At 33.2% G+C, this 22,777-nt stretch overlaps 2 protein-coding genes across 6 annotated transcripts; both read left to right on the forward strand.

Annotated features, from left to right (window-relative positions):
• Positions 1-225: 225 nt before the first annotated feature.
• LOC120082801 lies at positions 226-11,699 on the forward strand. 2 transcript variants are annotated; one of them, XM_039038121.1, is made up of 5 exons: positions 226-830; positions 950-1,099; positions 8,658-8,816; positions 9,962-10,015; positions 10,408-11,699. In XM_039038121.1, the coding sequence occupies exons 1-5, from the start codon at positions 344-346 to the stop codon at positions 11,640-11,642; spliced, it is 2,085 nt and encodes a 694-aa protein (XP_038894049.1). In that variant the 5' UTR covers positions 226-343; the 3' UTR covers positions 11,643-11,699. The 2 variants fall into 2 exon arrangements, with proteins under 2 accessions (XP_038894049.1, XP_038894050.1); XM_039038122.1 differs by lacking the exon at positions 8,658-8,816.
• Positions 11,700-16,458: 4,759 nt separating this feature from the next.
• LOC120082655 (pyrophosphate--fructose 6-phosphate 1-phosphotransferase subunit beta-like) lies at positions 16,459-22,038 on the forward strand. Of its 4 annotated transcripts, none has more exons than XM_039037912.1 (16): positions 16,461-16,880; positions 17,156-17,317; positions 17,416-17,537; positions 17,667-17,720; positions 17,807-17,913; positions 18,107-18,227; positions 18,382-18,445; positions 18,827-18,915; positions 19,496-19,627; positions 19,760-19,930; positions 20,016-20,134; positions 20,535-20,646; positions 20,786-20,870; positions 21,341-21,385; positions 21,483-21,551; positions 21,802-22,036. In XM_039037912.1, the coding sequence occupies exons 1-16, from the start codon at positions 16,685-16,687 to the stop codon at positions 21,876-21,878; spliced, it is 1,725 nt and encodes a 574-aa protein (XP_038893840.1). In that variant the 5' UTR covers positions 16,461-16,684; the 3' UTR covers positions 21,879-22,036. The 4 variants fall into 4 exon arrangements, with proteins under 4 accessions (XP_038893842.1, XP_038893840.1, XP_038893843.1 ...); XM_039037913.1 differs by having other exon boundaries at positions 16,472-16,880; positions 18,122-18,227; positions 21,802-22,030; XM_039037914.1 differs by lacking the exon at positions 17,667-17,720 and having other exon boundaries at positions 16,459-16,880; positions 21,802-22,038.
• The last annotated feature ends 739 nt before the right edge of the window (positions 22,039-22,777 follow it).

The following is a 22,777-nucleotide window of genomic DNA, read 5'->3' on the forward strand; positions in this document are numbered from 1 at the left end:
CAAATGGACTACGTACGTGGTATAAAAAATTGAAATTAGAAAATAAGTATACATTTAAAACGAATGGAAAAGGAAAAAGGAGGGAAATATGGTGGAATATACTTTGGAGTTTGATAGAGAAAAGAAAGAATACAAAGCTTTATTTGTTGAAGAAGCAAAGGAAAATGTTTATGAATCTTTGTGAATGAGAGATGCACTTATCACTATATAGATTTCCGAAAAACAATGTAAAAACAAGACGGATTGAATAGTTGAGTATAAGGATAGATAGATAGCAGCATGTATTGATTATATATACTTGGTGTTCAAAATTAAGATCCGAAAAGAGAAGAGGAAAAACGGGATGGACATTTTGGAGATAATGCGAGTGCCTTACAGGGCAGTGATAAAAGAGGAATGGAAGAAAGTGAAAGAAGAATTAAAAGACAAGACGAAGATCGTGTTTCCGATGACGGCGAGCGGGGACACGGCAGTGCATTTGGCAGTGTACAGCGGAGAAGAGGAGCCGCTGAGAGCACTACTGGGGGAGATTTCGGAAATGGACGAAGCGTTCTGGAGGAACAGCGCCGGAAACACGCCGTTGCACGAAGCTGCCACCGTGGGGAATCTGGCTGCCGTTAAGCTGCTGGTTGAGTACGACAAAGACGATCTGGTGGGGGAGAATATTTACGGGGAAACTCCTCTGTTTAGGGCTGCAAGATGCGGACATCTTCACATTGTAAATTACATGTTGGAAGATTGTGAAGATCTGTTCTCTCGATCGTCAAGGAATTGGACGACTAAGAAGGGTAATCCCCTCATTCATGCCGCCATTCAAAGCCAAAAATTTGGTTCGTTCATACACTCTTTTCTTTTTCCATTCAAGTTAAAGTCACTCAGTTGTTGTTATATTATAACTTTACATCAACCAATTTTAAAATTTGAGGACTTAAAGTTGATTTGGTTACAGAGGTGGCTTTGAAACTGATTGAATTTGACAAGTCGCTGTTGGAAATGACGGATCCAGAAGGCAAAACGGCTCTTCATGTATTGGCCAACATGCCCTTCGCTTTCCGAAGTGGATACTCCATGAAATTCTTCGAATCAATTATCTATACTCGTAATCCCTTCTAACTCTTCTTTTCTCACTTCACATTTTCAATTTTATTCTTTTAAAATTTTTTCACTATGAATGAGATCCAAAAATACCTACCTAAATTAAAGTGTATTTGAACTACTCATTTTAGAATAAGGGATTTAAGCACAATTGATTTTTAAACAATTAAATTTATGTTTGGTTTCAAACTTTATTTTAAAATATTTATAACTGATTTTTAATTATTATGTTTGGTTCTAAAAGTAAATTAGAGTTAACCAATTACTCAAAATTATATTTTCAATTTGAGAAATTATTATTTAACTAAATAATTAAAGTAAATATCTATATTTAAAAATATTTCCAATTTGAGAAATTACTAAATAATTTGAGAAATTTGAGAGAGAATTGAAGAGCTTGAGAGAAATTTGAGAGAGTTTTGAAGAGTTTGAGAGAAATTTGAGAGAGTTTTTGTTGGAAACGACTCCCCGACAGACAGAAGAAGACAACAGTCAATCGGTTCAAACAACGTTCATCGAAAAAACAAAACCTGCAAAACGAACAAACGATGAAAATAAGCTGAGCTGCGGATCTTGCTCTCTTTAAGATGTTTCGTGGCTCTATCCTTTCAGTTGAGAGTAAGGCTACGCCATCTCCAAGATAAAACAAACCAAAAAACATTTGTCTTCAATCGAAGTTGCACCAGAATTGATTGAAAATCTCACACCTTTCAAGACTAATACACTTGAAAAACATGAAAGCAAAATACCGAGGAGGAAAGCAGGGAGAGTAGAATCGATTGGTTTATATGTCTTCCTTCTGAAGCATTGAAGGCCAATTTATAGGCCTTAGCAATGTGTGAAGAAAGGGAAGCGTGCGAACGAACGTGCAGCGCGGGAACAGACCGAGCGTGGCAGACGACCACGTAAAGTGGTAAAGCGTAGACGACAACGCCAATTACGGGCGACTAAACGAATGGATGAAGAATTTGTTTAAATAAATAAAATAATTTAAAAAATATAAAAAATTATTATTTTAATAAAAATAATTCCACACTTACGCTTGCACCACGCTCGATCGGACGGATGGCGGTGGTAGTGCGCACATATGGGATGTCCACCATACCCACATTTGCCTATCTCCTCATCCTTCTAAAACATGGGTACCCTTTAGGTCCTAAACCCAAAAGCAAAGATGGGGATAGATGAGGATGCTGTCCAATGATAAAATAACCAATATGGGATTTTTTTTTCTATTTTCCATTTTAAATAAATTTTCACTAACAATCTCCCACTTGAAGATTTAAAACAAAAGAAAACCTTTTTTCATTGAGCAATATCAATATGTACAATGTTGTGCATAAGTAAAGGTGTCTTACGACTTGAACCTTTACATAATGAAGATGATTTAGAATATACTAAAGTAACCTTGATTTTGAACTCTACCTCTAACAATATCTCGCACACAACATTATTAGGGTGTAGTTTGAAAGCCTATGCTTTAAGGCCTAGCACATGTATCTCGGTTTAGTGAACACTCTAGAGAATTTGCCTAAAATTCCATTGGAAACGACCCCCACTTCCACATTCATATAGATAAGTCTATTAATAGTACTCCTATAGCTAAGTACTCCACTTGACATCAAGTATAAATCTCATTAAGAACTAAGTTCTACTTTTCTTACGCTTCAGGATATCATGCTCAGAGTCTAAGTCATAAAAAGGAAACTTTGTGTTTGTTTCAACATGATTTACCTCATATCACATGTGATAAGTTATTACCCGTTGAATCTGTTTCTTGGAATCTCAAGTCTACATATTGGGTTTTCCTCACAGTAATTCATCTTTCTATAGGCATGCATCCTTTCTGAGATTTTGAAAACTTTCTATCTGGCTAGTTCTTTCGTCAAAGGATCTGCCAAGTTTTCATCAGTCCGTATGTGATCCACCTTAACTGCACCAGTAATAAGGCGCTCTCTAATGGTACTGTGCTTATGACGTATTTTTCTTCTCTTTTCATTGCTATAACGGTTATGAAGTTTTGCAATTGCTATAGTACTATGTAATGGATCGATATGGTTGGTACAGTTTTTTTCCATAGGGGAATCTTTGATAGCAGACTTCTAAGCCAACCTGCTTCTTCACTAGTTATTGCTAGTGCTATCATTTCTGACTCCATTGTAGATTTGGCTAAAATAGTCTATTTTTTGGACTTCTAAGAAACTACTCCACCTACTATATTAAAAATATAGCCATTAGTAGCTCCATTTAATCATCTAAGAGGGAGTTCCAGTTAGCATCGTTGAACCCTTTCAGGACAGTGGGAAATTTTTTATAATGTAATCCTAGGTTTTGGATTTTCTTCAAGTATTTCATAACCCTTTCTACAGTATTCTAATGCTCTATACTAGGTTTGCTTGGAAACCTACAAAGTAATCCTACAACATAAGTTATATTAGGCTTAGTGCAGTCGGCAACGTATCTGAGACTACTTATGATGCTCGCATACTCGGATTGATTAACACCGTATTTGATGTTCTTGAACAACTTAACACTAGGGTCATAAGGAGTACATGCTGGTTTACTTTCAGAGTAATTATATTTCTTTAGACTTTTCTATATAATGAGATTGATCTAAAGAAATCCCCTTTTTAGACCTAATTACTTTTAAGCTTAAGATTACATATGCTTCTCCTAAGTCTTTCATATCAAAGTTTGCACTCAACAAGGATTTCACATCATCTATAACGTGCAAGTTTGATCCAAAAATTAACAAATCATCTACATACAAATATATCATAGTGCATAGATTGTCTTCAAACTTATAGCAGATGCATTTGTCACTTTCGTTAACTTTGAACCTTCAAAGGTGATGAGATTTTTGAATGTTTCATGTCATTGCTTAGGAGCTTGTTTCAAGCTATAGAGAGATTTATCTAACTACAAACCTTGTTCTCTTGCCATGGACTACAAAGCCTTCAGACTGTTTCATGTAAATCTCTTCTCAAAGTTCACCATTCAGGAATGTAGTCTTTACATCCATCTAATGAACTATAAGGTTGTTTAGGGTAGCTAGAGAAAACAACACACAGATTAAGGTGATCTTAGTCACAAGGGAGAAGGTGTCAAGGAAATCCATGTTTTCCCTTTGTCTGAAACCTTTAGCTACAGTTTGGCTTTGAACTTGTCAACTATTCCATCAGGTTTGAGTTTCTTCCTCAGGATTTATGAATATCCTATTGCTTTGCAACCAGGAGGTAGGTCAACCAAATGCCAACTTCTATTTGACTCAAGAGAGTCCATTTCATCATTTACAGCTTCTTGCCATAAATTGGCATACTGAGGACAATGCATCTTTTAGGTTTTTAGAATCTTTTTCTACATTGAAAGTTTGGAAGCCATCCCCAAAGTCCTTGACAGTATGTGTTCTCTTACTTCTTCTAGACTCTCTTTCCTCATTTGGAGTTTAAGTTCTAATTAAAGGAAAACCACTAGAACTTGAACCCCCACTATTTCTTAATTTGAAGGGACACCTATCCTCAAAGAAATCAGTATCATTGGATTCTATAATCGTTTGAATTTTTAGATCATAGAACTTATAGGCTTTAATATTTACTACGTATCCTATGAAGACACATTCGTATGCATTATTGGCAAGCTTCTTCTTTTGGAATCTAGTATTCTTACATAGGCTAAACACCCTCAAATTCTGAAATATGACAAGTTCAGTTTCTTATTCTTAGGGATTTCATAGGGTGAGGTTGTGTTTTTAGACTTTGGTATTCTATAAGCACATAACATACGGTAATGATAACTTCACCCCACCAATAAGAGGCAACTCCTGAATTAGTTAAAATAGCAACTACTAATTTACACAGAATTCTATTTTTCCATTCAGTTTTTCCATTCATTTCAGGAGAATAAGGTGTCGTCTTTTCTTGGATTATTCCATGTGAATTATAGAAATTATTAAAAACATCTTAATCGTATTTAGTTCCTCTATCACTACGAAGTCTCTTAATTTTTTTTGTTAAACTAGTTTTCTATTTCAGTCAAAAACAATTTGAACACATCAAAAACATCACTTTTATTTTTCAGCAAATATACAGAAGTGAAGTCAGAGTAGTCATCAATAAAGGTGACAAAGCCCAACATGCCAAATACTGACTACAATATTCGCATTTATCAAAGTCTGAATTAATTAAATCTAGAGGTTTAGATTTTTTAAATACAAATTTATGCAGAGTTTTAGTTATTTTAGTCTGACTACAATATTCACATTTATCAAAGTCATTCATGGATAGTTTATGAACCATTTTCAACCTACTTATGTTGTTAATTATCCATTTATTAACATGACAAAGCCCAACATGCCAAATACTAAAAGAGCACAACATATAAATGGAAGACTTAGTTTTAATCGAGTCAAGATTAAGTCTAAACATTCTATCAGTAGATAGCCCTTTCCCGCGAAGACATTATTTTTTGTAAGGGTATACAAGTCGGCCCTATGGTCTGAGTAAAGCCCACTGTTGAGGAGATAGCCCGAGACCAGATTCTTCCTTATCTCTAGATTGTGCAGAACTTCCTTAAGAGTAAAGGTCTTCCTTGAGGTAAACTTTAGTTCCACCTCGCTGATTCCAACAACTTTTGTTGAGTGATGATCCTCCAATAATATATTTTTATCCTTAGTTTCATAATAAGTCTTAAATAAACTAAGGTCGTGACAGACATGGCGCGTAGCGCCAGTGTCTATCCACCACTTCTCAGAGCCACTGATCACATTTACTTCTATGATCATGACTACTAACGGCTCTTCTATCAGGTTAGCCTGTTCAGCAAGATGATGCTTATTCCTATAGTTTCTGGTCATATGTCTATGTTTGTTATAGTTATAGCAAAGAAATTGTACCATTTCTCTGGGATGGCGACTTCTGATTCTTTTGGTTGTTGGATCCCCGATTCTGACTTTTCCTCTTAGTTCCCTTTGACTTTGGTTCAGGTTTTATCAGGCAGGCCTTTCTGGCATGATGTTTACCTCCTCCCTTTGGTCCTGCTTACAGGCTTCCTCCTCAATTCTTAGATGTGTTATCAGACTCTCTAAGGAGAATTCCTTAGTCTTGTGCCTTAGTATTTTTTAAATCCTTCCACAAGAGGAGCAACTTGTCAATAATAATAGCAATTTGAAATTGCTCACCATGAGGCATACCTTCACTTATTATCTCATGAGCTATTTTCTGCAGTTCATGGGATTGAGCCTCCATAAATTTTTCGTTCGTCATTTGGAACTTTAAGTAATGGATTACTGCAAATTTTTTTTAACCCACTTCCTCGGTATCGTATTTTTTCTGCAGGACATTCCAAATTTCTTTTGTTGTCTTCATTATACAGAAATAGTCATAGAGATCATCAGTTTAGCCCGTTTGAAAATAAAGTTTCTGCAGAGAAAATTATTTTCTTCCCAAATAGATGTTTCTTTGATTTGTTCTTCAGTAAGATCTTCTTTTGGGATAGTTTATTTCTCTATGGTGCAGGCGTGAGCAACCTTTTTGACGATGAGGAAGAACAACATTTTCTGCTTCATCGTTTGAAGTGCACCCCTTCGAAACGGAAAGGATGGTTGAGATCGGAAGACATGAAGTCGATCTATGTTGATAGGCCATCATGAACTGTGGCTGATGCAAACATTTTAAAATTGTTGGAAACGGCTCCCTCGATGTACAGAAGAGGACATTAATCGATCAGCTTGAACATCGTTCGCTGGAAAAACAAAACTTGCAAAACGAACAAATGGTGAAAATAGGCTCTCTTTAGGAAGTTTTGCGGCTCTGCCCTTTGTGTAAGCAGTTGGAAGTAAGGTCACACCGTCCCCTAGATTAAAACCCCCCCAAAAAAAAAATCGTCTCAATTGAGGCTACACCAAAACCTTTTAGAAATCTCACATCCTTCGAGACTAATACGCTCGAAAAATGTGAAAGAAAAATACAGAGGAGGAAAGTAAGGAGAGTAGAATCGATTGGTTTCTGTGTCTTCCTTCTAAAGCACTAAAGGCAGTGAAGGGGAAGCAACGTGGGAACGGACCGAAGGCGACCTCGCCTCGCTCGACCGGACGGGCGACAACAGCGCACGTGTGGGATGTCCACCATACCCACATTTGCTTATCTCCTCACCCCCAGGGTACCGCTTGGGATCCAAACCCACAAGCAAATGTGGGGGTATATGAGAAGGTTTTCCAATAATAAAATAACCAATGTGAGATTCTTTTTTTCTATTTTCCATTTTAAATAAATTTTCACTGACAATTTTGAAGTGGGAGAACTTTTGCCATATTTTGTAAATAATTTGGTCCATTTTTATATTTAAAAACTCCCTTTTTTTTTTTTTTTTCATTAAGTGACTGTTGGGTATTAACCACTAACCACTTTGCTCATATATACTATTAGGTGTATTATTGAGATATCTTATATCTAAAAATAAAAATTTTTATACTATTAACAATATTAGGTTTTGTTATATCTGTTAATAATTGTCTACATATTTACTAGTAGGTCTATGGTTAATAACTAAATCAATAAGTATAAAAAGGTATATGAGTAATATTTTATTAATAAATACTATTTTGGTTCCTTAACTTTTACTCTTATTTATTTTGGTCTCTAAACTTTCAAAAACATATGTTTTAGTCTATGAACTTTTAAAAAGTTTTTATTTTGGTATCTATTGTTAAAATTATGTTAACTATTTAAAGACGAAATCTGTTTAAAATGCATCTAGCTTAGGTTGAACAAGATGAATGTGAAGTAAGATATCAATAACCAACGTGCAAAAATAGTGAACAGTCAAAATCTTTGATGCAAAATGACTTTTGAGATCGCTTATAAAAAATTGTTTTGCCACCTAATTTAAAATTGAAACCCTAGATTGTTTAACTTGATTAACTTATTTGGCAGTCTAATCATTAAAAAACTATAAGTCCTTTAACCATTGTATTTAAGAGTTAATAAAATCTTAATAACATGGACCAAAGTAATCACTTTCTAAAAGTTCAAAGATTAAAATGGATGTTTTTTAAAGTTTAGAAATCAAAATAGAAAAATATTAAAAGTTCAGGAACCAAAATAGAATTTACACCAACTTATTTTATTTTTTCTACTAGCTAAAAGAGATATTAGCAAAGTAGAAAGATGCTATAATAGTTGCATCAAACTTTCCTTTTTAATTATACTTGTTTTCTCGTCATTTTTAATTATGTTTTCACTTTTCTTACATAAAGATTTGAAATCTTAACCAATAGATTGAAAGTTTTATTTGCAGGCTTAATTAAAAAAAAAAAAAAAAAAAAAAAAAAAAAAAAAAAAAAACCAAAACTCAATAATCAAACTGTGCTACCAAACACAACTTTAACATGCTTATTGGCATTAGTCCTATAATAATTTTCCTAAACAAATCATTGTAGGAAAATATTTTCTTTGATATATTTAAATCTCAAATTGGTGTCACGTTGAGCACATATATATATATATAATAGAAAGATAAAAAAAAATATATATATATATAATGTGATTTCTTTTGTGTTGTCACAGTGCTTCCAAGTGAGGACATCTACAAATTTGATTATTCAAAATTTGTGTCTTCCAAGAAGGATAATGGTTCTAAAAGCTCCATTATAATAAATAAGAATGATGATTTAGAAGCTGGAAATAACTCTAGTCCTCCACATAATTTTTGGCATTCAAATTGTTGTAAGTTTTTCTATTTTATTAGATTAAGTGAACTTGATCAATATTCACCTTTGTTTTTTATTTGAAAATAATCCCTATATGGATGATAAATTAACTACTTTAATTCTCAAACTTTTATTATAAAGGCCTATTTTTGTCCCTCAATTTTATTAGAAACGCCTATTTTCGTACCTCAACTTAACCATTTATTAAATTAAATTCAAAGCTTAGAGTTCTATCCTTTATAAAATTTAAATCTATAAACAAAATCAGTTAGATCCTGTTTGGTAACTTTATTTTTATTTTTGAAAATTAAATCTATAGACTCTACTTTTACATCCAAACTTGTTATCTATTTTTTTTTCAATGGTTTAAAAAACCAAGCCAAACTTTGAAAATTAAAAAATATATATAGCTTTTAAAATTTTGTTTTTATTTTTAGAATATGACTAAGAATTTATCCATTGTACTTAAGAAAGATGCAAATCATTTTAAGAATTGTAAAGAAAATAGACTTAATTTTCAAAAATAAAAAGCAAAACATGAAATGGTTACTGAACGGGGCCTAATTTTTATTATTATTTTTGTCTATATACTTTAAAACTTATTCTATTAGACAAAATAAATTTAAAGTTTAGAAGTTTACCAGACATTTTAAAAGTTGAAATCCAAAATAAACACAAACCTCAAAGCTTAGACATTAAACTTATAATTGAACTAAAAAATAATTTTGTGCTCCAAACTTTGATGTTGTATTTGGAACCTCATGATTTCGAGGGATTTCAAATGATTTCTATTGTCCAATACTACAAGAAACAGAATGATTTCAAATCATATATTTTTACGAACTTTCTTATAGTTAGATTTCACCGAATTTCACAGGATTTTGAGGTAAATTACTAACCTTATCATATTCTAGTTTTCAATTAACCATTCTAAATAAAAGTCTATATTAGTAAAGTTTTAACTTCCTCTCATTTTTCACTTACCATCCAAACAAAAAGTTTTAAGTATATTCATTTCAAATCTTTCTCGTTCAAAAACCGAAGTAAAAGATCTAAAACCATTTCTCGAATTTTAAATTACAAGTTAGATTGATTTGATTAAATGAAATCACTACCATTAAAAATTCATGGGTACTGATTAGTTCTGGTGTAATGTTGCAGGGCTATATCTTTTACACTTTTTGACAGGCATATTTTGGAGATTCATCTTCCTAGGTATTCTCTTCTATATTCCATGGTTAATAAGTGCATGCAGGATGATTTTTAAAGTGTTAAAATCACTCTTATCAGATATATGAAACATATTTTTAATAACTTGAAATTAATTTAACTCTTTAAAACGTAATTTTTATATCTCAAAATTGATTTCAAACAATCAAAATCATGTTTCAAAGTGATTTTGAAAAATGACAAAAATGATTTTAACTATTTTAAAATTACTCTCAATCATGTCAATCATGTCATGTAACAATCAAATTCATTTTAAATCCTGTTTGAGAATGATTTGAAAATTATTAAAATTACTTTTGTCATATTCAAAATGACTTTGAAACTTTGAAACACGCTTTTCTAGTGATTTTTGAAATACTAAGAATCTTACTCTATAGGATGGCCACAATGGAAAGTTTTGTATGAGAAAAAGCAGCAGCACAGATTAGCCCTAACCATCACCAAGATGCTTGCTCACGTAGACTTTTCATGGCGACAAACCCAACTCACACCGCCGGAGAATACCGAAGTCGACTCCTTAGGAATCCATCGTCCCAACGAAGGCAACGGCGTAAACCTCAACATCTTAAGAACCCAACCATCATCCGACCAGAACCAAGGAGAAGTCGAAGACATCGAATATTACGATCACCACGAAACCCCTCTCCTCCTCGCCGCTGCCAACGGAATCATCGAGATCGTCCAACAAATCGTCGAAGTTTACCCTCAAGCTGTTGACTACTTAACGGTTCACCAAAGAAATGTGCTCCATGTCGCCATCGCTTACCGTCAAAAAACCGTGTTCAATTGGATTCAAAATCATAGACTAATCATGACAAGGCTCGTCACGCGAATTGACGCCTTAGGATTCACCGCACTCCATCACGTAGGCATAACCAAATTCTACCGTGGTGGGACTCACGGCCCTGCTTTGCAACTCCAACATGAACTCAAATGGTATGAACGTGTACAATCCGAAATCCCTGCGCTTTACAACATGCACCACAACAGCATGAAATGGACGGCTCGTGAGTTCTTCTACAAGACACATGAAAAAATGCTTGAAGATGCAAAGGAATGGCTCAAGAAAACGTCCGAGTCTTGTTCTGCTGTCGCAGTCCTTGTCGCCACCGTCGTCTTCGCTGCTGCCTACACCGTCCCCGGTGGTCTCAATAGCCAAACTGGCTCTCCTGTTCTGCTCACTGAACCTATCTACATTGTGTTTACTATCATGGACATTGTCGCGCTCGCCACTGCACTCACTTCCGTGGTTTTGTTTCTATCGATTCTAACGTCGTCGTTTAAGATGGAGGATTTTCTGCACGCGTTACCGTTGAAGCTCTCGATTGGATTCCAGTTGCTGTTTTTCTCAGTGGCGAGTACGATGATGGCATTTGCATTGACGATTGTGTTGACTGTGAAGTCGGAGGAGATGAAGTGGACGGTCAGTTTATTGTATATAGCGACGTTTTTTCCGGTGACCATGTTTATAATAATTCAGCTGCCTTTGTATGTGGAGTTGGTTAAGAATATTTGGAGTTATCGCCATAATATTACCAAGTTTCTTCCCATGGGTTTTCTTGCCCTTTTTTGGAAGCTTCCTTCCAAGACATTTAGTAGGAAAATTGTTTGATTAGCCTTGCCTTTGTATTTGCAGGTGTCTATTTATAAATGACATGTTCAAATTTAATTTCTTACTTAATCATTTGCTTTGTCATTTTATGTTCAAATCATCAATTCAATTTCATGGCAATCATTAATATACTTCTCTTTTTTTAAAAAAAAAATACATGTAGGTTGAATTGTACAAAATAAGTGGGAGATTTGAGATAGGTATCAACGCTAAATACTTAGGTGGCACATTAAGTACGTGACAAAATATTGGTTGGACTGCAAAAGTGAGTATAGCGAAAAATGCATGTAAATATTTTTCTGCGTCTTGGACTTTGAAGAATTTTGTTTTTATTCATCCTTGAAATTTGAATTCATCTAGCATGTTTAGCTAATTAGGTAATTAGGACCATTGGTTGGATTTCCAACCAATTGGGCTATGCATAGTTAAGAAACTAAGATTGCAATCGAATAATTGATGAACAAGGTTACATTGAGTCATTTCAATCTTTATCCTCTAAGCTAGAACATCTCTAATAATTGCATTTGTATCCTTTATTTTCTTGCACTTTACTTTTATGCATTTCCACTTATCCAATCCACACCAAACCCCCTCCCTCTCGATTTACTAAAAATGAGCTTCGAGGAACTAATTTTCTGTCTTTCCCTGTGGTTTGACCTCGGACTTGCTACTTGTACTACTAGTTAGTATAAGTTTTTTTGTTCTGTGAATTATAAATATTATTTGATTTGCGGTCTTTAAGGAGCAACACCAAAAAGGTGAGTGATCAACATTCCTAATATTTTTTATGGTATTCCTTACATGAATCCTTTAGTAACACAATGTACTCATCTGCTAGCTTGTTTGTTGGCCTCCCGCATGCTCCCAAGCTTAAATCACTTTTTTGAGTGACTGTTTAATTTTTTTTTTCATGCATTAAGGACAATGCATAGTTATCTAAGTATGGGGATGAAGGCGCACTTTGTACTTTTGTGTTTCATTTTATCCTATTATGCATGTTAATGATGATTTATGGATAATATGCATGTTAATCTTAAAAAAAAATTCCAATTTTTAAGTAAGATATGTTGAGGGAAGATCTATATGTATGTCATGATGATTGTCTATGAGTTATTTTGGATATATGTGTTAGATGATCTGCTATGAAAATGGGATAATATATTCTTGAGTTATGATCTATTTAAGTCCCTGTTGAAGTGGTGACAGATCCAGGATTTTATGTAAGGGGGACGGAAATTCATATAAATACAATTTTAGATGCATAGATATAATATTCAAATTATATAACATTGCCAAAATGAGCATAAATAACTAACATATGAACAGTGGCAGATCCAACATTTCCTGTTAGGTGGACACAACTTTATATAAGGTTCAAATACCACTAACTTCTAAATTTGTGTCATGTATACTTCTTAAACTTTGAAAATATACATTAGATCACTAACATCTCGATTTTTGTGTCTAATACGTAATACCAAACATTTTTCTAAAAAAAAAATATACTATGGCTACAAAATTGAAATTTTAAAGTTGAATTATAAATAGACATAATTATTTGTCTTATATAACAGTAAACTTTTAAACATTTTTAATATTTTATGAGATCTTTAGATACTAAATCGAAAGTTTATATATTTATTTAACATTTTTAAGAGATTTATTAGAGTTAAAATTGAAAGTTTAGATATTTATTAGTCATAATTTTAAAAACTAAGGATTAGAGTTGTACAAATTTGAATGAAATATTAAAACAATGGTAAAATTAAAAAACAAAAAATTATATTCGAAAATAGTATTTATATGCTTGGTTTTCAAAAAATAAAAATTAATAACCAAATAGTTAACCTAACATTTCAAAAATATTTGTCTATAAATATATACACACACGTTGGAATTAAGTTATTCTATATATATATACATATATATAATTTTAAACAACATTATATAAAATTTGGTTAATTTAGAAAAAGAAAAAGCAATTACCTTTTGTCAAATTAGAACTCCAAACGCCAGGGTACGTACTTGGAGATTCACCTCTGGACTACTGACGCAGGCTCCATTATTGGAACTTGGGCCACGCTTTAATCTATATTCAAAATATAAATACATATTTTATATATTTAATATAAAATAGACTACAAATATTTAAAACTACAGATTGTGAAGAGCATCCCTCCCTTTCTTCATCCTTTCATAGATCCGTCTCTGTGTTGAATTTTGTCTTCCATTGTAGTTGATAATATTATACTAAAAAAAAATAGAAAGAATATATTTTCCTGTTGAAACTATGAGTATATTCGCCTGCTAAAACAATATTTATGCACAAAAGAATGAAGGAAGCAAAAGAATATAAAAAGAAAGGAAAAAAACCTGCAATTATATATGCATGACTAGGGGTAAAAAAGGTTGCCTTTGTTGTGATCAGTTAAGACACCCATCGAGCCAATGTTTTGTGTACGATTCCCTATGGTAAATGTGTGAAAGCTAGTACCCTTAGGTAAAAGAAATATAAGTTAGGATTCCTTTGATGTTGTTTGAGGCACCTTAGTTGATATATTATCTTCTTGATTTTTTGGATGTTTGATAATTGGTATTTGAGTCAGAGTATGGCAAAACTGGAAAAGCACTCTTGAAGTCAAATTTTGACTTTTCGAGTTTTGAATTGAATGTGACTACACACACATAGGAGATAAAAAGATTTGGCCTTAAAGTTTCTCAATAAAGGATGTGCTTGCATATTTCTACTTATAGATTTAACATGTTATTTTGGATAATGAGGCTTAAATCATTGGTATGATCATTTAGAAATTAAATTCCTTACAGTCTACTTCTATTTTTGCTCATGACTAGCAAAATTTCAAGTTTTTGATGGTGAAATTCACTTAAAAAGTGCATTATTTGCCTTTAAGTTAGTTTTTCTTTTTTTAAAAAAATTTAATATTATAAGATTTGATGTCATTTGCTATTGAATTTCAAGATATGAGCTAAAGAACCATATTTAAAGTTCAATAGAGCGAAAATGGACCAATTTTTCCCAATAAAGACAAGAAGGGGTTGAATCTCCCTTTTTATATTTGATTCTTCTTTGTTTTGTTTTTTGTTTTTTTTTTAGTTTTTGTTTTTTTTTTCATTCTAAATTGATTATGTCTATAAAAGTCATGTTAGATCGATCTTTTATTATTCTAAGGCTAGATAAATTCTTTGGGTTATTGGTAAATACTTTTGTAGATCTTGAATGTCAATTTGACGTTAATAATTTTTGGCACGTTTGTGCTTAATGCCTTTGTGCTTGATCAACATTTGTATGATTTTACGATTTCTTATTTTGATGTAACAAGAAGATCTAGATTAGATTATGCATGCTAGATTATCGTTAGAACATATTGATGTAATCGGATAATGATAGAGATTGTTGATGAAGAGTCTTAATGCTTTACTTAATTGTCTAGTTTTAAGAGATTAGTAATTAGTAATTAAGTGAAAGAAGGGATGATCGATTTCGAAAGAAGCAATCTTGATAAAAGATTTCTAGATATAGTAATTTTGATAACTAGTTAATAATTCCATTGATGAAGTCTATTCCCTAGAACGTCTCTTTATTGAAAATCTGCATGCTTGATCACTTTAATTATTTGCTTTCTTAGGATTAGTCTACTTTATTTTGCATTAAAGTCGGTCCTCTAAATAAAATTAGAACGATATCTAAATAGTTAAAAGATTATCAAACTAATTATTTGAAGACGATATTTAGTCAGAGTCGTTGTACCTATATTATAATTTGACGTGTGCGATGTACTCCATCCGGCATCTAAGAGGCTACAGTAACAACACCCACACCGCATGCCAATATTTCTAAAACAAAGTTGGAAGACCGTCGGGCCTTGACGCTTTGGAGGGGTACATTTACTTGAGAGCAAGTTTGACCTCTTTCCTAGTGACAGGTTTGTCTAAGAGATTATTCATTACCGGAGTTAACACCTAAGGCGTGGCTTGCACAATTTCGTTAACAACCTACAAATTCAAACTAGACGGTCTAAAATGGCACGAGTAATATTCAAGAAAAACATTAGTAATATCTTATCATTTTGTAGTTTTATTTCCAATTGAATATGTAGGGGAAGAGATTGTATTCTTTTTTCCTCTATTGGAGAAACCACCTCATTTTGAAGGTAAATTGAGTCAAATTGAACGTTCAAACTTACATAATTATATAAATTTTAACGTTTACATCATTTTGAGGGTTCAATTTTTAAAATTGAGAGTTTAAAGGTATAATTGCAACTAGCACCACATTTTAGGAGTGATTTTTACAAGTTGTCCAAAAATAAACAAAAATAAACCTATTGACAAAATATAAAAAAAAAAAAAATTATTATTTTTTTAATAATTTATTTAACATCATTTGAGGAAAAACATATCATTCCATTCAATGTAGGTCATTTTCCAGAAAAACACTCTCTAGTGATGTTTCAATTTTGAAATTGTTAATTCATATTTTCCAACTTTGATTATTGGATTTTGTTTTTTAAAAAATAAGTTATACTTATTAGAGTAAAAAATGAGAGTTGATGTGGAAATAAAATGTAAAACAACAAATAAAATAATTTTATATTATTTATCATTTATTTTTATACATAAAAATAATAGAGATTATTGTTATAAAATATTACGAAACATGCCTTTTCTATAAAAGAAAAAATAAAAGAAAATAATTACCAACGGAAATTTAAAAGCATACAAAAAGAAAAAAAAAAGTATTTTTTAAACATAATAAATAATAAAAGTGAAGAAAGATGTTCAGAAAAAGCCAAAAAGTAGAACTAACCTAACGATCAGCGTTAGGAAACGACGCTTACTCTTAACCAACCTCTACCTTCCCTTCCGCATTCCGCAAGACGAAAAGTTCAAAGTTTGGAACAAAGTCCTTCTTCTTCATCTTCTTGACCTTGTCGAACACTCAATTTTCCACTTCTTTCATTGATTCGATCTTTCATTCCTCTACCTATCTCCCCATCTTCATCTTCATTTCTCTCCTACCAATGTCTCCGCCTTTCATCGCTAATGCCGATGTTTCCCCCCTCATTGCATCTTCTCCGCCGGAGATCGGCCGTGTTTCCACTGTCTATAGCCAAGTCCAAGCCCACCGTATCGATCAACCTCTCCCTTTTCCCTCTGTTCTCAAAAACCCCTTCAAAATCCTCGATGGCCCTCCTACCTCCGCCGCCGGCAATCCGGGTGATTATTGTCCTTTCTCTTCTGTTTTTGGAGTTTTTAGCCTTCATAACGTTTTTTTTTTTTTTTTTGTATTCTGTTTGGTAACTGAGTTGATTGATGTCTCAAAGGAAGAGTAATGACATGCATTGAGTTTTGTTTGTTCTTTTACTGTGTTTTGCTTTTGATTGTAAATCTCGCTTGTGTTTGGAACTTGAATTTTACTGAATCCGTTTGAAGCCTGTTGCTACTTCTTAAGGTTTTAGAGTGTTTGAGTTGTGTGTTATATGCGCGTGCAGATGAGATCGCAAAGCTGTTTCCTGGTCTTTTCGGCCAACCGTCGGCACGGTTGGCGCCAAGTGATTCCAGTTCAGTGCAGGTGAATAAGAAATTGAAGATCGGAGTTGTCTTGTCTGGTGGCCAAGCCCCGGGAGGGCATAATGTGATTTCTGGACTATTTGGTAGGGTCTCATTGTGTCCACATTTATAAATCAAGAATAAATGTTTGTTTTTCTGTTCAAGTTGTGGCTAATTAGCAGCTTCTACGATTTTGGTGAAGATTACCTACAGGTTCATGCAAAAGGAAGCACCTTGTACGGTTTCAAGGGTGGTCCTGCAGGGATCATGAAATGCAAATATGTAAAACTGACTGGAGAATTTATCTACCCATATCGCAATCAGGTTAATTTTTTTGAATGGATTTCTAGCTCTCACTTGTTAGAATTGTTAGTGTGAATATGTGCAGCCTTGATGCGAAATGATTGCCATTTGAATGCAATTCTTGATTTAAATGCATTTTTCTTTTATCAGGGTGGTTTTGATATGATATGCAGTGGGAGGGATAAGATTGAAACTCCAGAACAGGTGAAACTCTTTCTTCCCAGAATTTTCATTTTGAGACGTCTTAGTTGTAGTCAAGGCATAAATTGACAGTTCGGTTCTATTTTCAGTTTAAGCAAGCTGAAGAAACTGCTCAGAAGCTTGATCTGGATGGCCTTGTTGTAATTGGTGGAGATGATTCCAACACAAATGCCTGTCTCCTCGCTGAAAACTTTAGGTATTTTTCAGAACTATGAAATTTGTTTATTGCCTCCCTCCTTTTTGCTCTTTCTTACTCTCATTGTCATATATGGATAAGCTATTATATGTGATTTTTATTGTAGAAATATAAGGTTGGGCAATTAATTACTCTAGGGTACCTTTTATTTTTGTGTTCAAAGACTCTGTTATTTATTTTCCCCTTCTTTTTGTTGTTTTCAAATTAGGAGTAAGAATTTGAAAACCCGAGTGATTGGTTGCCCAAAAACTATTGATGGTGATCTCAAATGCAAAGAGGTCCCCACAAGTTTTGGATTTGATACTGCTTGCAAGGTACTCATTTCTCTTCGTAACTGCTTTAGAATTCATATTTCGTTTGGAATCAACTTTGGAAAGTTGAAGTAGTTTCTTCAAGAATTCAAGGAAAAAATGGAATGTCGCATTCATGAGATGAGACTCTTAATAGGCTCTGTTGATGTTTATGCAGATATATTCAGAAATGATTGGTAATGTGATGGTTGATGCTCGATCCACAGGAAAATATTACCACTGTAAGCATTTTGCTTAATGAAATTGAAACTAAAAATGCATTTTGCTTAATGAAATTGAAACTAAAAATAGTTCTGATATGCTGACATTTCATAATAACATTGACATTACCAGTATTTCAAGTTCAGATATGTCTACTTTTTTAAAATATATATTTATAAATAAATAAATAATATCAATAATAAAGCCCATCTTGTTGCTTCATCTCTAAAAAATAGAGCACTTCTCTCTGTTAAATTTTATTAACTATCTCTATTTGGTCTACCTAATGTGAGATTGTACTTTTTCATTGTTGTGATGTAGTGATGTTGATACCTTTTTCTTTCTCACTCAAGTTTCAAGTTTATTATCATATGGCATTAACAGTGTACATATATCCACAGTTGTACGGCTTATGGGTCGTGCTGCTTCTCACATCACATTGGAGTGTGCTTTACAAACTCATCCAAATATTACTATTATTGGAGAAGAGGTAGATGCTTTATTTAAACTATTTAAGATAGAAATCTTTGTCAAGGAGAGCATTTATCTCCACGTGCTTTACCAGCTAGAAATCTTTGTCAAGAAGGGAATTTACCTCCACATGCTACCTAGGATTGTTTATTCTCTTTGAGAACTAGATTTTGTATCAGTAATAACTAATAATCTCTGCAACAGATACTCACGTAACCATGAAAATTGAAATTGTTGGGTCAGTTAATATATCTTGTTTCAGAATTTCATCTTCTTGCATTTTTACATAGAATGGTAAATATCAAAAAATGAAAATTTATGATAAACAAAGGATTTATGGAATTAGGTTGAAACTTTTAATATGGTGCAATGGAACTAAGTATTGACATCCCATATCATATTCAATTACCTAAGTGATATCGGATGCCTTTTTTGTCAGCTTTGAAAATTTTGTTTTCTACCACCTAGATGTAGTGACTCATGGAGATTTATTGGTTTTGAATGTATGTAGGCGAAAAAATTTCCAGACATCATGTATTTTCATTTATTAATAGAGCTTTAGTTTATAGGGTATATCAAATTTACAATGTGTTTTGCAGGTTGCGGCTAAGAAGCTTACCTTGAAAAACGTTACAGACTACATTGTCGATGTAATTAGTAAACGTTCTGAACTTGGTTATAATTATGGTGTTGTACTTATTCCCGAGGGTCTGATTGACTTCATTCCTGAGGTATTTCTCTTGTTATTGTAACTAATTGTGTTTATTTCTTTTGGTTGTATGTTCACTATCCACTAAACCCAAGATTCTTGGGATCAATATGTCATTCTTGAAGTGATATCATTTATAACCCGCTTTTTACAGGTGCAGCAGCTTATTTCGGAACTCAATGAAATTCTTGCCCATGATATTATAGATGAGGATGGGTTATGGAAAAAGAAACTTACTACTCAATCTCATCACCTTTTTGAATTTTTCCCACAAGCAATCCAAGAACAATTGTTACTTGAAAGAGACCCACACGGAAATGTCCAGGTAATTGTTTTTTCATTTTGTTTTATACGTCTTTCCATAGATTCCTTGTTTGATTAACTACATTATATCTTATCATACATATCAGGTTGCCAAAATAGAAACTGAAAAAATGCTTATTCAAATGGTTGAAACTGAGTTGGAAAAGAGAAGGCAAGAAGGTGCATATAATGGCGGCCAATTCAAGGGGCAGTCACATTTCTTTGGGTACTCATTCTATTCGTGCTTGAACTTTTGCTGTTTTACTTAAACGATCCTGTTTAATAATTTAGTGATAACACATATTATATTTAGCACTTGGGTAGTAGGCTTAGTCCATATTACACTAAATCAGTTGAGATCTCAAAACATGCATGTTGGTAAATGCATTAAGATCTTTTAAATTCATATTTGATAATTAGGCAGTACCAAGTATCTAGACTTCCATTATGAACTCGTAAAAAAAAGGGCCAATGAAGTGATGGGTTAGGCTTACAGCTAATTGATTTTCTAATGGGAACTTACGAATGGTACGAACGAATGGCCACGAGATGATACGAAAGAAATTATACTTTGCTAGTTAGTGCTCTGTGTGTTATCTCTATTTATTTCTTCTTTTGACTTATAGGTATGAAGGGAGGTGTGGTTTACCCACGAACTTTGATTCAACTTATTGCTATGCTTTGGGTTACACTGCTGGAGCTCTCCTCCAGAGTGGAAAAACTGGACTAATATCATCGGTCTGTCTGTCTCACTTCCTGTACCTTTTGATCATTTTAGTCTCTAACCTTTTAACCTTTCATTCTTTTTCTTGTTATCAGTTTCCTCCATAGATTTTTACCTCATTTCTATTACTTATAAGTTAGTTATGCATACCAGGTAGGAAATTTGGCTGCTCCAGTTGAAGATTGGACGGCTGGTGGAACTCCATTGACTTCGTTAATGGATGTGGAGAGGAGACACGGTATGATTTCTTCATGAAAATGTGCATTCCTGTTCTCATGTTTTCTTGAATAGCATGTTAATAATTTTTTTCTAGAATATTTTTTGTGGGGAATAAGAAGGGAAATGACCGAGAGAGTATCAATAATCCATGGAGTTGACTAGAAGAAAAAACAATGAAAGATGAAAAGAAAACTCCCCAATCTATATTAAAAAGAAAACAGTTTTCTAGTTGATGAAACTTAAAAGTCATTATTTTCTTTTTTTGAGTATCTAAATATCTTACTGATTACTAACACAATACTATAAAGACACATGCATGTAAGATCAGAAAAACAAGGATAAAAGTGAAGTATCATCATGTATTCTGCCTAGTGACTGCTATGTTTTCTCTTAACTTTGAAAGGCTGGACTGAGAGAACATTTTCATGAAGTCTAGTTTAATACTTATCATTTGATGATCTCTTTCTAAAGGTAGAATTCGTTTGGCAGGTAAGTTCAAGCCTGTGATCAAGAAGGCAATGGTGGAACTAGATGGTAATATTTCTCAAAACTCTCAAAGTTAGGAATGCCAATATATGATTCTCTCTACGAAACTAAGTATTATACTAAAATTCTATGCTTCTGTGGTTAGGTGCACCTTTCAAGAAATTTTCAGCGTTAAGAGAGCAGTGGGGTGTCGAAAACCAATACATCAGTCCAGGTCGGTATTTTCACACTTTAACATTAAGGACTTATTTGAATTGACTTTCTAAGGGCTTAAAAACACTTTTTTACGTACATAAGAGAGTCGCAATCCAAACATGCCCTGTACCTCTCCCATCATTTTTCCATCTACTTCGTATCTTGTTGGTAATGGGTTCTTGAAAGCAATTTTTATTCTGAGTTCAATTCTTTAGGAAATGCAACCTTCAAATCTTGAATTGTTCTATCTGGCTTTGATCTCCTTGCAGGTCCAATTCAATTTGTTGGTCCAGCGTCAAATGTGATTAATCATACTTTGTTGTTGGAACTCGGGGCTCAAGCGTGATCATATTTCACTATCATTCTCTTCCCCTCCAAAATAAACTGTATTGAACGTATTGATTTTGGTATTTTTTCATGCTTCTTATTGAAACTTCTATATTTTTACTTACTATTTACAGTGTTCACTATACATTAATTTGTAGAATAAGATCTTTTGGAATGAATGAATATTAGATTCTTAAAACTTTGTTCGTTGTGTTACGTTACAAGTTCTAAAACAAATTGCTGTGACTTTGACAGCAGAATCATATTTGAATGGTTAAATTTTACCAAGAGAAATTATAGCACCTTTTGTACACAAAATCGCACGAATGGCCGTATTTACCAAAATGATCAACTTTTGCATTCTCCATATCTAACTACATATTTATTCCACTGTTATTCCCAAAGTTTTAGAAAATTCTATTTCATGTAATTTTTTAATGAATTTAAAATGCCAATACTTATATAATGTCAAATGTATCGTTAATAATAGGGCCTGTTGCACCATTAACAAAAAAATATGTTTGCAAACTACCCACCAACCCAACTTGGGGGCAAATGCCCCCTAACATTTCCGGATGTTTGTTCTCTACACCTGATGGCTAGTTCCATCATTCAATCTCTCTCCCAACCCAAGCAACGGGTAGCATATTGAGTTTTTTTAGTCCTTCAAGCCTACGAGTTCTGCCACCAGATGCATGATTTCACCATGAGGTATTACAAATCACACGAACATTTCAATAAAATTCAATTCTTTCCAAGACAATGTAGGATCTTAATGCTCTAATACCAATTTGTCACACTCCATCCCAAATTATCCTACCAAATTTAGAACGTGTCAAGATGACAATAAATTCTAATTAAATTATGAAATCTATTGTCAACTCTAAAACATTTTTCAAAATAGGTGGCTAATAAAAT

This window comes from Benincasa hispida, chromosome 8 (genome assembly GCF_009727055.1).
Source record: "Benincasa hispida cultivar B227 chromosome 8, ASM972705v1, whole genome shotgun sequence".
Lineage (NCBI taxonomy): Eukaryota > Viridiplantae > Streptophyta > Magnoliopsida > Cucurbitales > Cucurbitaceae > Benincasa > Benincasa hispida.

What these genes read in the sequence shown, in the direction of transcription:
- LOC120082801 (XM_039038121.1), top strand. Translation starts at nt 344, where the DNA reads ATGGACATTTTGGAGATAATGCGAGTGCCTTACAGGGCAGTGATAAAA. An exon ending in CGAATCAATTATCTATACTC is followed by an intron (nt 1,100 to 8,657) that starts GTAATCCCTTCT and finishes GTGTTGTCACAG; the next exon opens with TGCTTCCAAGTGAGGACATC. An exon ending in TTTTTGGCATTCAAATTGTT is followed by an intron (nt 8,817 to 9,961) that starts GTAAGTTTTTCT and finishes GTAATGTTGCAG; the next exon opens with GGCTATATCTTTTACACTTT.
- LOC120082655 (XM_039037912.1), top strand. Translation starts at nt 16,685, where the DNA reads ATGTCTCCGCCTTTCATCGCTAATGCCGATGTTTCCCCCCTCATTGCA. An exon ending in AGATTGAAACTCCAGAACAG is followed by an intron (nt 17,721 to 17,806) that starts GTGAAACTCTTT and finishes TTCTATTTTCAG; the next exon opens with TTTAAGCAAGCTGAAGAAAC. An exon ending in AAACCAATACATCAGTCCAG is followed by an intron (nt 21,552 to 21,801) that starts GTCGGTATTTTC and finishes ATCTCCTTGCAG; the next exon opens with GTCCAATTCAATTTGTTGGT.